This window comes from Cetorhinus maximus, chromosome 19, assembly GCF_964194155.1.
Source record: "Cetorhinus maximus chromosome 19, sCetMax3.hap1.1, whole genome shotgun sequence".
In the NCBI taxonomy this organism is placed as follows: domain Eukaryota; kingdom Metazoa; phylum Chordata; class Chondrichthyes; order Lamniformes; family Cetorhinidae; genus Cetorhinus; species Cetorhinus maximus.
The window spans coordinates 84,584,109-84,599,566 of record NC_135897.1 but is presented as its reverse complement, the minus strand read 5'-3'; the positions used below and the strand labels follow the sequence as shown (position 1 = coordinate 84,599,566).

Here is a 15,458-nt window from a genome sequence, read left to right as displayed (position 1 = left end):
ACAGCACATCTATAATTCTCTTCATTGACGTCGGTGGACAGTAATATGCAAAAACCGCATTGCAACTGCCCTATCTGTTCCACGACTGGAGGGTTATAATTAAATTCTCCCCCTTGAGCCAGTTTACTGTTCATCAGTGTGCCCTCTGGTTTAGGAGACGATTACGACAAGGCAGAACAACACACAAGATGTACCCAACATTCTGCTCCCAGGGTCTGCCTGGTGCTGGCATGGTGTTTTCAGGTCAACCCCCAAACCCAGCTTCAACTGGTCTACACAGAGACCAGAGTACGGCAGCCAAAACACCCAGGACTGCAGCACATGTGGTCACTCTGCTACCACCAGGTCACTAATTTTAAAATGTGCTGCCTGTTGTCCGGGAAGCTTCCATTTGTATAGCACCTGGTCGTCTGTCAGAATAGATTCAAATGCAAACAGTGGGTGACTTTGAAATGCGCTGCAATGTTAGACAAGGCTTGTCGGAAATATTCATGCACAAAATTCTGCCTCCCACTGTATGCATCAGTCACTTACTTTCGCAATTAGAGCTACCATTTTCTTACAGTTCTTAAGGCTGGGCTCTGAAATAGGTCATTTCCACACTCAGCATTGATTGTTGGGGATGGTGGTATACCAACAACTCACATAGCACCTTTAATATAACAAAACATCCCGAATGTTCATCACTTAAAAGAGAAAATGAGGAAGGGATAGAACACCAGGTAGTGATTGGGAGATGGGTTAAAGGATGTGACCAAAAGGGGGTGGTCAAAGAGGTTAGAATTTGGGGAGATTTTGAAAGAAACAAGCAATGTTTTAGGACATTAGGGCTTAAGGAAGAGGATTCCAGAGTTCAGCGGCATGCAGGCTTAAGAGCGCAAGGGAAGACGCATAAAACCCAAGAGCAGGAGAGTTAAGTATGTGAGCTGCAATGTAGGACAAAAGGAGGTTGCAAAGGGGCGAGTGGGGCTGTGAAGAATTAGGATGAACTTTGTGAAATTAATAGGTTTGGCAGATGGTGAGCCAGATGATAATCAGTGAGGACAAATGAGCAGATGTTGGTAAATAAGACGTGGGAACCATTCCAGATGAATCTAGTAGAGTGGAGTTCTGGAGGCCCGTGCAGGGAACATTGAGTGACGAGAACAGGGATGCAGATTCCAACAATGACATACAGACAGTTTGAATGAGAAGACAGACTCAGGATTAAGGTGTAGAGCTTCTGGCGTATGCCAACAGATCATGTCATTATTTTAATTGTCAATAAGCTGGAATTTGTGGCAGCCAATGACGTACTGGTCTCCAAACAATAGAGAAACAATTGCAGAGTCCGGAGTGATAGTAGGGAATTAAAACTGGGTGTCAGGAGCATACGAATTAAGAACAGAATGGACCAAGAAGAGAGCTTAGGGCACACCAGCCAAGCCATCAGTGACAATCTGGCTGCTTTGGTGCAGATTGGCACGAAACCATGAGAGATGATTTTCTCGGAGGAGAGGATTGGTGGACGGCATCAAAGGCCACAAAAAGTTAAGACACCATGGATGTAATCATATAGGATGTCAGTGGTAATGTTGACCAGGCTGATCATCTTGATGTGATGAGATAGGAGCAAACCATTCAGACAGGATGTGGAAAGAGAGTTGGCAGGAAATTAGGAGGCAATAACAAATCGGGGGTTTTAGAGCAGGAAGTTAAGAGGGCAGCAATCAGCTAGAACAGAGAGGTCTAACAAGTGTATAAATTATGCACGGTTACCATTTACCAGTATCAGAGGTTATAAAAAGCATAGGGTAGATGCAATCCTGATGAAAGACTTTGGAAATGTCCCATTGTATGATTACTGCGCTCTAGTGTTAATTGTGCAGTTCACGCTCAGTGATGGTCTGATCAATAGTACAAACTCAGTTATAATGAACTAAACTTCACCCTGACCACTGCAAACAACTTTACCATGAGCCTGCAAAAGCCTGGATGTATTAAAGTTCAAGCATCACTCCTCACCCTTCAAACACTTGCGCTGTCTGGTCAGGGTTGAGCACAAGACAAGAATGGTAGCGTCGTAGAACGGCCACAATGCAGAGGCACAATCCCGTGGTGTAGCTCCCAGCCAGGCTCGAGGATTTCAGCAACAACTCCGCTTCCACTACACTCAGTTCGTTCAGCAACTGAAACGTTAAATAAAACACACAAGATCAGATCATTAGCACAGACTAAACATTTGTAAATTATTGGTCGGGCCTCAAGTATGAGTGCAGCTCTAACAACATTCAAGAAGCTTGACACCATCCAGGACAAAGCAGCCCCGCTTGACTGGCACCACATCCACAAACATTCACTCCCTCCACCACCGACGTACAGTGGCAATGTGTACCATATAAAAGATGCACTGCAGAAACTCACCAAGACTCCTTAGACAGCACCTTCCAAACCCACGACTACAACCATCTATGAGGACAAGGGCAGCAGGCACATGGGAACACCACCACCTGGGAGCTCTCCTCCAAGCCACTCTCCATCCTGCCTAGGAAATATATCCTTCACTGTCGCTGGGTCAAAATCTTAGAACTCCCTCATTAACAGCACTGCGGGTGTACCTACACCACATGGACTGCAGCGGTTCAAGAAGGCAGCTCACCAACACCTTCTCAAGGGCGATTAGGGATGAGCAATAAATGCTGGCCCAGCCAGCAATGCCTACATCCCGTGAATTAATTAAAAAAAGGCTGGCGTACTGTGTCCAATTCTGGGCATCACACTTCAGAAAGGACATCAAGGCCTGGGAGGGGACATAGCGGCAACTTACTAGAATGGTACCAGGGATGAGGGACTTCACTTTTCAACAGAAGTTGGGATTGTTTGCGTTAGATCAGAGAAGGGAAGGGGAAGGTTTGGCAGAGAAGTTAAAATTTATTAGGAGGGGTTTTGATAGTTTAAATATGGAGAAGCTCTTTCCAACAGCAGAAGGATCAGTAATCAGAGGACACAGACTTAAGAAGATTGGCAAAAGCATCAGAGGTAAGATGAGGAATTTGTTTTATGCATTGAATTCCGACATTCTGGAATGCACTGCCTTAAAGGGTGGTTAAAGCAGTTCCAACAATATACGGTCCGTACATACACGAGAAAGAAATATTTGCCCAAGGAGAGGGATAACTGAATAGCTGTTTCTTGGGCCGGCACAGGCATGATGGGCTGAATGGCCTCTTTCTGTACATATGATTGCATACACTGGATGTAAGAGAGCAGAAACTAACAATTTTGGGTGGTTTAATGATGTTCCATTGTTGACGACATTCCACTGATAGTTATTTGTGCCACTAATTCACACATGCCGAAAGGTGACAGGTTTAATGGACAGCTCAGCACGCACTGGCTGATTTGAGCCTCAGTAGTTGTGGCATTATGACACTTGGCCTAGATTGGGCAGGGAATGAAGTAAAACAGCATCATCCAGGGCTCTCACTACTTATCACTGTTCAGCAACTTGCTGAAAAGTCTGTACGGACGAAAGCTTGTCGAGATCAGGATTTCACTAGGCCTGTTTCCTGTGCTGTCCAATAGTCTGTTGATGCTGAACAGCCATGGCTTCTGGATATGCAAAGGTCATGTGATGCTGCAGGTCTGCTGGGATCTGTGGAATTGTTACCCAGCAAAAGTCATTCCTTCAGCACAGGAAAGGGAAAATGAGGAAAATGGAGGGAAAATAATGCAGAGGGATGTGATTTTGTTCCAAAACAATAATGGTGAGCAAAACTGAAAGGAAACATTTGACAAAAACGAGAACCTTATTGCCTCTGGCACCTAGTCAGGGTTTTCCCTCAGCAACCCGCTTTATAAAATAAACTGACTGAGCCTTCAAAAATGTGTGGAAACTATAAATGTATGAAACAGACCTGTTTAAGATATGAGTTAAAACAATGGAAGTCTTGAATCGATATGTATCCACTGGGTGGATTCCAAAAATCAACCAACAGTCAGGAGAATTCAACAGTCTGCCCTTTGAACAACATGCTGAGAAGGTCTTTCTGGCTTATGGCGAAGTAAAATGGTGGATACCCGTTTACAATGGGGTGTAGCTCACCTTTTAGTTGTAATGATAAAACCAGCCCGATAAAGAAAAAAACGAAATTGAACCTATACAGCACCTTTCATGTCCTCAGAGCATCCCAAAGTGCTTTACAGCCAATCAAGCAAGCTAGAAGTGTTGCCACTGCTTTAATGTGGGAAAAAAAAGGGCAACCAACTTGCGCACAGCAAGCTCCCACAAGCAGCACTGTGATAATGACCAGATAACTTGCTTTCAGTAATGTCGGTTGAGGGATAAATGTTGGCCAGGATTCCCCTGCTCGTCTTTGGAACAGTACCTACCGTGCGACCTTTTACATTCACCAGGAAGGGCAGATGGGGCCTCCGTTTAATGTCTCACTTGAAAGATAATACATTTTGTTTCCATTAGGACTGTGGTCAAGCAAAGTATCGAATAGGGTATCATGGAATGAATGGCAGCCACAACAAGGTAAGCCTTCATTTTAGCACCAGTGCCTTTAGCTATTCAGCATAAATCATGTGGGTTATACATGCCAAATTAACACCACTTTTAATTAAAACCAACTCTCATGGCTATATTCATGGGGAGCATTTCCAAATCCCAGACCCTCTGTACTGAGATAAAAGAGAGAAAAATGGGAATCTACTGAGCAAGTAATTATGTGACGGCTAACAAGTGGATGAGAGTGTGTTTGATCACAGCTGTTCACAGTCTGGGGAGCTGGGTGACATATTCTTAATGACCAAAATAAAGTTCAAGTGTCTTATAATTTTGTCCCAAGCCCTTGGGTTATTCTCGAAGCACTCCAAAACACATTACAGGCTTGTTAGTGCAATCTTACCTGGATAGCAAAGTCAATAAGACCATTGATATTAAGGGCACACTCCATCATATCAAAGATGAGCTGGATGTGGTGAGCCAAAGGCAGATGGTATGAAGTTCCTGAGGCAAAGCTGGTGATTTGTTCCAGGACATTACTGGAAATCTGAAAGGACATTTAAAATTAATGTTTCTTTCCCCCTCCAAAGTGTAAAATTGCATTTCCAGTACTTGAGGATTAGTACAGCTCTAAATCTTTCCAGATTGTTTATACAGCAGGGACCTCTGGCTCCAACAGTAGGATATACAAGAACTTTCTTACTGTAATCCAGTCTTTGGAACACTACATGAAAGGTTTCTGCAGAACTGAATTAAGCAGACAGCAACACCAACTCTTCAAAAAGGTTAAACAGCCAAGCTTTCACTGGAGCCAGTTGCTTGATTTCATTTTAATAGTCACATATCAAAAAAAAACCTTGGCTAAATCAGTATTAAATAAAAAGTGCTTCATCTCCCATAATCTCTACTACATTGAAAGGCTCCTGTTGCCAGAGCAAGGAGACTTTTGCTATTTCAATATGTGTACATATCCATATGCATGAAGATCTCAAAGCTCTGATGTGAAGTGATAGTTCTGGCAAGTCTACAGAACCAGAGGTATTTAAAGAAACATCCGTTATTTTCACAAGAGTACTCTAGGGAGGGGGTAACTCTTTATGTGCTCTTTGTATCAGAAATCAAGAGACCAATACACTGGGATTCCAAAACCATTCCTCAAGATACAGCTTCATGTAAAGAGGCAGGTCCACACAAACACAATTCCCACCATCAGCAACTACAGTCAGCAGCATTGATAAATTTTCTGTACAAACAAATAGAAGCTCAATTTGTGTGCAAATGTAGCCTGGTGTGTCAATGAATGGGTCCTGATGAATTTCATCCTAGGGTCTTAAAATAAGTGGCTAGTGAGATTGTTAATGCAAAAAATGCTGAAGAAGAGTCACGCGGAGTCAACATGTTAACTCGGTCTTTCTCTCCACAGATGCTGTTAGACCTGCTGAGTTTTTCCAGCATTTCCTGTTTTTATTTCAGATTTCCAGCATCGGCAGTACTTTGCTTTTATCTTGAGATAGCTAATGCGTTGGTTTTAATTTTGCAAAATTCACTAGATTCAGGGAACGTTCCATTAGATTGGAAACTGGCTCATGTACCTCCTTTATTCAAAAAGGGAGGGAACAGAAAGCAGGAAACTATAAGCCAGTTAGCTTAACAGTTGTCATAGGGAGAGTGTTAGAAGCTATTATTAAAGACATTATAAAGATGTTAGATAAATTCAAGGTAATCTGGCAGAGTCAACATGGTTTTGTGAAAGTGAAATCATGCTGAAACCATGAAATAATGGCTGGGGGGTCTAGAACAAGCAGCCACAGTCTCAGGATACGGGGTAGGCCATTTAGGACAAAGATGAGGAGAAACATCTTCACTCAGAGGGTGGTGAACCTGTGGCATTCTCTACCACAGAAGGCTGTGGAGGGCAAATCACTGAATATATCTGAGCTGTGGAGTGCAAATCACTGAATATATTTAAAGAGGAAACAGTCGGATTTCTAGGCTATAAAGACATCAAGGGATATGGGGAGAGAGCGGGAGTATGGCAATGAAATAAAAGATCAGCCATAATCATATTGAATGACGGAGGAGGCTCCAAGGGCTGAATGACCTACTCCTGCTCCTATTTTCTATGTTTCTATGTTTAACCAATTTATTTGAGTTCTTTGAAGAAGTAACAAGTGCTGTGGATAAAGGAGATCTGGTGGATGTGCTGTACTTAGATTTTCAGAAGGCATTTGATAGGTGCCTCATCAAAGGTTATTGTGGAAAATAAAAGCTCATGGTGTTTGGGGGTGGGGGGGGGTAACATTGGCATGGATAGAAGATTGGCTAGTGAACAGGAAACAGAGAGTAGGCATAAATGGGTCATTTTCTGGTTGGCAGGGTGTGAAGAGTGGTGTGCCATAGGGATCAGTGCTAGGGCCATAACTCTTTACAATGTATATAAATGATTTGGATGAAGGGACCGATGGTATTGTTGCTACATTTGCTAATGACACAAAGATAGGTAGGAAAGTGAGTTGTGAAGAGGACATAAGCAGGCTACAAAAGAATATAGGTAAGTTAGGTGAGTGGGCAAAGATCTGGCAAATGGAGTATAATGTGGGAAAATGTGAAGTTGTCCATTTTGGCAGGACGAATAAAAAAGAAGCATATTATCTAAATGGTGTGAGATTGCAGAGCACTGAGGTGCAGAGGGATCTGGGTGTCCTAGTGCGTGAATCGCAAAAGGCTAGTATGAAGGTACAGCAAGTAATTTAGCAAAGCTAATAGAATATTATTGATTATTGCAAGGGGAATTGAATACAAAAGTATGGAGGTAGGCTTCAGTTATACAGGCTGTTGTTGAGGCCACATCTGTACTGTGTACAGAATTGGTTGCCTTATTTAAGGCAAGATGTAAATGCATTGAAAGTTTTTCAGAGAAGGTTTACTAGACTAATGGCTGGAATGGATGGATTGTCTTGAGGAAAGGTTGGACAGGTTAGGCTTTTATCCACTGGAGTTTAGAAGAGTAAGAGGCGATTTGATGGAAACATATAAGATCCTGAGGGGACTTGACAGGGTGGATGTGGAAAAGGATATTTCCTCTTGTGGGTGAATCTAGAACTAGGGGGTCACTGTTCAAAAATAAGGGGTCACCCATTTAAGAAAGAGATGAGGAAAACTTTTTCTCTCAGGGGTTTGTGAGACTTTGGAATGCTCTTCCTCAAAAGGTGGTTGAGGCAGAGTCTTTGATTATCTTTGAGGCAGAAGTAAGATCGATTCTTGATAAGCAAGGGGGTTAAAGGTTATCGGGGTAGGCAGAAATGTGAAGTTGACGTTAAAATTAGATCAGCCATGATCTTGTTGAGTGGCAGGACAGGCTCGAAGGGCCAAGTGTCCTACACCTGCTCCTAATTTGTATGCATCTATACATGCATGTTGACCTGAACTGTAACAAGGGCTTGTAGTGTGTACTAAATCTTTTTTTTTAAAATACAGTATTTGGATTGCAAGGTTTGTTCACAAACACTGACTGGAATGCTCTCAGCCATCCAGGTTTAATCTGGACTTTAAGATTTTTGTGTGGGGCCACTGCATATTGGTTAAATGTAAATAGCAATTCAAAAATTAAGTACATACACTGCTATATGCAGTGGGCGCTAAATCCTTCAGACTTCCTTGTGCCCAGGTAAGGGCCAAGAATCCCTAAACTGGCCATAAAGTGTCCGGGACTGTACTGCATGATGTTTATTCAATCTCAAATGGGATAATGATTTATTCAAATGGAAACCAACGGATTGCCTGCATGGATCAATCTGCTTGAATCAGACTCCACAGTTAATAATCATAGCAGTCAGAAACTGGAGACAAATTTCACACGGCTATTCCTCGAGCATTAAAAACAGACAAAGGGATGGTCAGTACCCCTCCAAGGCACTTAGGTAAATCGTTAGCAGCACTTAACTGCATTTTAACAAGACGCGAAAAGCATGCTAAATCGCTCCGAGATAGCCAGCCTGCTAAATTTGTTTATAAGTGATGCTGCTGTAATCGAATTCAATGAAAATAGCCAAATAGTTAGTGCCATTTGCCCAATGGGAAGTCATAGAACCTTATGACTAGCACAGAAGGAGGCCATTCAGCCCATTGTGCCTGAAAGAGCTACTCAATCAGACCCACTCCCATGTTCTATCTCCAGAGGCCTGCAATTTTATGCTGCAATAAATATAAATGGTGTAAGCAGCAGGGACAGTATTCCATACACACTTTCTACCTTATGGTGTGGAGGTAAGAGTTAAGGCTTTCAATAAGTTTATAATATTGCCAGGAATCCTAATTTCCTTATCTGTCAGCAGTTCTGGGCTTGGCAAAAGGTAGGGAGTCGGTGACCAGGTGGTTGTGAATTTGTCGACTTGTGGTTTTGTTTGTAATGCTCATTTGGTTCCAGATGTTCCATTTCAGTGGCCCAGGACAGAAAAAAATCACGGGCAGTTTGCATCCGAACTTGTGTTGGGTGTTCGAAAAAAAATTTTCTAGTTGTGCCAAATACAGGAGAAAAACTCCAGAACTCAAACGTTTTGAGGCTGACCAATACATGCTAACTAAGACAGCAAAATAACAGAGCGTATGTAAACAAAGTCAATAAAAACTCCCTGGTGTTAATGGTAAACCTCCTGCTGTTGATGGTACAGCACCAACACATCAGTGAGAGTAGAAAACAGCACCTCCGCACCTGAGATGTCACCTGATGTTGGTCGAAATAGGACAGTTGTTGAAGTTTGGCAAAAATAGTCTCTAGGGTTAGAGGGGTTTCCTGTTTGGTCCTCTTTGATTTTTGTCCTTCATCGCCAGCTGCACAAACAGAAGATAATGACAGCGCGTTAATTGAACAAACTCATTAAATGCTGCAAAATGTTATACAAAGGATTTTTTAAAAAATGTTCAGTACGAAACTGAGAGTGCTGCTAATGTCAGTAAAACGTGACTCACTGGTTTCTGCTGTGCTTTTCTTGTTCAGTATTTTCAGAATATCTTTGATAATCTTTTTCAGTTGGTGCCGGGCTTCATCCCTCTGCTTCCCCACTCCATAGAGAAGAATAATTCGCTGATTGCATTCGTGGCTTGAAGTCTCATCCTGTAATTAATAAGCATGGCATGTTAACTAAACCCATACAACAGTGCTGGTAACTGATATGTTGGCATTTAACTGCCACCTCCTAGCATTTTCGTATGAAACCCCTTTGTGCGCAACTGTCAATAATCCATATACTTTAAACAGGTTAAGCAGTGAACCAAAGGAAATTAGACCCCATAATTGTGAAAGTCAATGTCTAAAAATATTTTCTTCTGGGAGGATGCTACTGGGAAAAAAACCAGATAACTTTACCTGGCAGTAATAAGGTAGAATAGCAGATGATTAGCAGATGACCAGCTCTCCCAATTTTCTATGCATTGTAACACAAAGGCAATGAGGGCAACAAACACAATTACATTTAAATAAAGAGGGGCCCATCATTCCTCTGACCTTCTAGCAGAGGCATTCCCTTTGTGCTTTTGGACTGAAGCCAACTCTTAGTCGTTTGGTAATACAGAACTTGAGGTATTGCTGTAAAAAGACATTTGGTTGAAGCTTTTCTTCTTGCACTCACCAGGGCAATTCGCAAGAACACCAATGTTGGGGGAAGCAACAATTTTATACTACTTAGAGAATACTGATTGGTTTGCAAGCGGACTCTGATTAGTAGAGATGTTGCCATGGAGAATGCACCAGTTAATGGTGACTCACAGTTAACTGCCAAGAATTGAAAGGCAATTTCAACTGGTGCATTCTCCATGGTAATGCCTCCACCAATCAAAGTCCACTTGCCAACCAATCAGCACTCTCGACTCATACAGTATAAAGTTGTTGCTTCCCCTGACATTGGTATTCTAGCGATTGCCCAGATGAATGCAAGACGAAAAGCTTCAACAAAATGTCTTTTTCCAGCAGTACTTGAAGCCAACTCTATCAAGACTAGGGGGCAGTAAGAAATGGGTTGAGAGTGGGGGTGTTCGACGCTTACGCTGCCCTGGATGTCAGGTCCCTAATTTCTGCTGTGTTTTTCAAGAAGACAGAGAGCTGTGGCCAGATGCATCAAGCAGGAAGGGAAAGAAAAACCTCAGAAACCAGCATTCTATCTGCGCTCACAACTGTTAGCTAGCAGTAAGGGTGCTGTGGTCTGTAAACCGGTCACATGCCCCATCTTCTCTCTCAGTCCATAATACGAACGAGGGAAAAAAAATTACAAAACTATGGAAAAAGAGCAGGGGAGTGGAATTAATTAGATTGTTCTATCAAAGAGTTGGCATAGGCACTATGGGCTGTATCATTCTCTAATTCTATTACAAGAAGGACTGGAGAAAACATATCAAATTAAAGTTTTTGCCTTTAAAAGAGGAAACAAGAGTTCTGGCCATTGTATTTCAGGTATGTCTAGTGATCGTTTCCTTAAGATTTGTACTTGTGATGTGGCATTGCTAGCAAGACCAGCACTGGTTGCCCATTCTTAACTGACCTGAGAAGGTCTTTGTAGGCCTTCTTCTTGCACTCCGGTAGTCTGTGTTTGACTGTATTGTGCAATACTGTTTTAACTTAAAAAATAAGGTAGTGTTTCTCTTCAAGAAATCCCAGTTCACTTTGTGCGGTGGACAGAAATAGAAAGAACATCGGTCCCCGCAAAAGCTGTGTTAACAAAATATCCAACTGCACCTGTGTAAAATTCAGACAACTACCAGGAGGATACATTAGAGCAAAAAAGATCCCCATCTGAAATACCACAACTTCAAATTCTGAAGCAGATGCTAACACTTCCAATTTAGCTACCCCTTGACTGGTGTCAAGACCTATGACATGGCCCTAAATCCTGATACCCTATGAAGCTACGCGTAGATAAGCCTGCAACGTTCTGCTTTCAGCTTTGAAAAGGCAAAATTATTGGAAACAAAATTACACAATCATCTTTTTTTCACATTATACAGATATTGAACTTGGCAGGGCACACAGGAGAGGGAGAAAAGAGAAGCACTTTCCATCAATGGTACCCTCCCTTTTGCATTGAATATTCAACACAGAAACAGGCCATTTGGCCCAACTGATCCATGCTGGTGTGTATACTCCAAATGAGCAGCCTTCTCCCAGCCCTCTTCATCTGGCCCCATCAGCACAACCTTTTATTTCTTTTACCATCATGTATTTATCCCCTTAAGTGCATCTATGCTATTCACCTCAACTACTCCTTGTGGTAGCAAGTTCCACATTCTAACCACTCTCTGAGAATAGAAGCTTCTCCTGAATTCCTGGTTGGGTTGAATGATGGGTCTTTTAATTATATGCCCTCTGGTTTTGGACTCCCCCACATGTGTGAATATCTTCCCTAATGCCTACCCTATCAAACACCATTTAAAGGCCTCTATTAAGAAATGACTCCAACACTCATATCCTTCATGCCAGTGTTGTTGGTACGTCAGACCCAGCACACATTTCTGTAAGATTTTTCACGTCATAGAAATTGTTTTTTTTAGCTAATTTGAGAACCTAGGTGAGGTGAACTGAGGAGATCAGACATTGGAGAGACCAAACGCAGGCTGGGTGACCGCTTTTCAGAACACCTACTGTCTGTCCGCAAGCATGACCCAGACCTCCCTGTCGCTTGCCATTTCAACACTCCACCCTGCTCTCATGCCCACATGTCTGTCCTTGGCCTGCTGCAATGTTCCAGTGAAGCCCAACGCAAACTGGAGGAACTGCGCCTCTTCTTCCGGTTAGGCACTTTACAGCCTTCCAGACTTAACATTGAGTTCAACAACTTCAGACCATGAATCCTCTCCTCCATCCTCACCCCCCTTTTTATCCCTTTTTTTTCAATATTCATTTTCATTTTTAAATTTTTATTTTTATCCACTTATTTTTATTTTTCATTTTTATTCATTGTTTTACCCCCATCTTTTATCCTATTTTCAATACTTTTTCCCACCACCATCCCCTCCCCCCACCCCACCCCCACAAGGGCCACCTGTCACTTGTTCATGTTGCTCTTTCCAGAGTGCTTACCCTTGTCCTGCTATCATCACATTCTGCTTTCTGACCTTAATACACTATCAGCACCTCCTTTAGCCAGTACCACCACCATAAACATCCCTTTGTCCTTTTGTTCATGACACCTTTGTCAATCTCTCCTTTGCCCCCACCTATCGCTGGCCTTCTATCCAGCTTCACCCACTCCACCTCCCTTAAACAGTATAAATTTCATCACATTTTTATTTCTTTTTAGCTCCGAAGAAGAGTCATACAGACTCGAAACATTAACTCTGTTTTTCTCTCCACAGATGCTGTTAGACCTGCTGAGTTTTTCCAGCATGTTCTGTTTTTGTTTGAGGTGAGCTGCAGTACTGATTAGCAAATATAAAATGAATAATAGGCATCGTCGTTGGGCACATGATCTCAATACTCGTTCGCACGGTGAAACATTTTTGTGCGTTTGCTGGCAAAAAAGTAAGATGAAAGGCAGAGTTTTTTTCTTAAATTAGTAAGTGCTTTAGTTCCTTGATTACTGAATAGTGGTAGATGTTTAAGTATATATACATAATACAGGTAAATGTTCTTCATTTGTGTAAGTTGTTTTCTGCTAAAATTAGTGCATGTGGTTAGACAGTGATTTCTATTGGACAGCACTCTCCCATCACTATAGTAATTCTCCAATTCATACAAAAGAGTGGAAGTGCTGTGCAATTTTTTAACTTCTTTTTTAGCACAAAGCAATTCAAAAATGCGGATGAAGTCAAATTGGAAACAACCAACCATTCCTCTTTCAGAATGAGGTCATGTCTGAGCCATCTCAAGCCAACTTAACTACATCTTAAAGCTTAAAACCTTGGGCTCTATTAAAACAAAGAATTGCAAAGAAAAACAAACAATGCATTCTATTTCCTTTGTCCTTTTATAAGACTGGAAAAATGAATTATGATCCTCGCAACTATAATCAAAAGGTATATGTAAATGCAATTAACAATTGGCATTAAAAATAACAAATGCTGAAGAAATTATGATGCAACTCACAGCTGATGTTACTGACACTGCGAATTTGAATGGTCAAGTGTTTTCTAATTCTACAATGAACTTGTTTCAAGGTTCATTTTAATCCAATAATTAATTTAAAATCGGGAATAGATTTTAACGTTTAACTAATTTTATATGCACAGCTTTCAGGAAATTAGCTTCCAGCTACAAATTCCATCTTGCAGATTGCCTGTCTTAAGCTGAATCTAACCAATTGCCTAATTTATACAGGCTACACTGATGAGGGGTCGTCTATAAAGGCTCATAATTTTAGTTATTATTTGCATATTTTAAGGGGCCACCTATAATTGCTTGCGCTCAAACCAACATTTAACATTAACAATAATGAAACAGGGGAGTCTCTACAAATGCCCTGGGGATCTGGAGCACTTAATGTGAGGCCTAACCAGTATGTCATTTACCCCATATTTGAATAAAATCATATAGCACAGGAGGCAGCCGTTCGGTCCATCATGCCTGTGCTGGCTCTCTGAAAGGAGCCACCAATTAATCTTTTGCTGCCTTTCCCATACCCCTGAAAACTATCATTCTTAAATATACATTTGATTGCCTTTTGAAGGTTCTGACAGAAGCTGTTATTTTTTCAGGTAGCGCATTCCAGATCAGCATAACTTTCTTAACGAAAATTCTCATCTCCTTTCTGGTTCTTCTGTTTCAAAAAAAAATAGCTTTAAGTAAAACGTTCAAACTACAACATGAGCATTAGAGTTGTAATAAAATATATGGGAACAGTAAAGGAGAACAACCCAGAAATAGCAAAGCCAGCAGCCTCCAACTTCTATACAGGAATCCATCCCAGCTTTCAGTGGTAATTCAGTGCTAAGTAGTGGGTAAGTAGCACTGAAAGTACCTTTGTATCAAACTGAAACTTGACATAGTTCACCAAATTTAAAAATGCAAGCCGTCATTCAACTGTAAGGAAGTCGTTATTTAGATTTTAATTAGATAATGTGTGGTTGGGGCTTGACTGGCCAATTTAAACTGGATTGTATCTACAAATTATTTATTAGTGGGTAGATATGTAACAGCACAGAATGAGCTGGGCAAGTGAACTTCTAGCAAAGTGAAGACTTTAAAACGGGAATTTGATGTGAGTGAGAATCCAGTATTAAATATTACGTAAGTAGCATTGAAAGAACAAGCTGAAATTTAACCTTTATTTTCACTTTAAAACTGCAAGTCCATTTGGTAATTAACTGTCAATCAAATGGAAGGTCACTGAGTAAATGCTAATTACATATTGGCTGAGAATTTGCTGCCAGTATGGCGGACAGTTTAATGGTGCTCGTGCCCACCATTACTACTGTATAAATCATCTAGCAACTTTTGCCGCAGAAGAGATATCTGTGAATTGCATGACTCTTCAAGTTGCTGGTAATTGGCACTGCTCCAACATTAGCTTTGCGAAAATGGCAGATCACCCGTGAGTTTCATGCCGCATTTGCATGCTGATTACCAATTACATTTGCTGTTGGAAGTTAAGGTTGCTATTTAATGGTTAGGTACATTTTAATGAGGGACTATACGTTTCTACAATGCCAGTCAACTCCTCCAGGGTGCTGTGTTCAATTGTTCGGTGTTCAATTTTGTGCATCCATCAACTACTCACTGTGTGTGGTTATCATAAACTGAAGCCAAGCTGGAAGCATAAGGCTGCGGGCATTTTGATCAAAGCTCATGTCATGAAGGCCTCCTCTTTGTCTTGCCCCACTCTTGAAGTGAAGTGCTGCTCTTCAAGCTACATAAAATTGTCTCTGTCTAATACAGTGAGATGTCTATGGCCCTTTGTAGACTATGGCTGATTACCACACCATGTTCACACATAGAAACTGGTGTGTTGTCTCTCCATATCTCCGAAGCACAAAATACAATAAC

At 41.5% G+C, this 15,458-nt stretch overlaps 1 protein-coding gene across 1 annotated transcript in view; it reads right to left on the bottom strand.

Annotated features, from left to right (window-relative positions):
- The window catches only part of LOC144693984 (mediator of RNA polymerase II transcription subunit 12-like protein), a 590,784-nt gene that overhangs the window by 139,406 nt on the left and 435,920 nt on the right, over nt 1-15,458 (bottom strand). Inside the window, exons 17-20 of the mRNA XM_078564267.1 lie at nt 9,458-9,602; nt 9,201-9,319; nt 4,893-5,036; nt 2,005-2,168 (exon numbers count right to left, since the gene is read on the bottom strand). Of these exons, the coding sequence (XP_078420393.1) occupies nt 2,005-2,168; nt 4,893-5,036; nt 9,201-9,319; nt 9,458-9,602 (572 nt within the window). The remainder of the gene's footprint in view (nt 1-2,004; nt 2,169-4,892; nt 5,037-9,200; nt 9,320-9,457; nt 9,603-15,458) is intronic.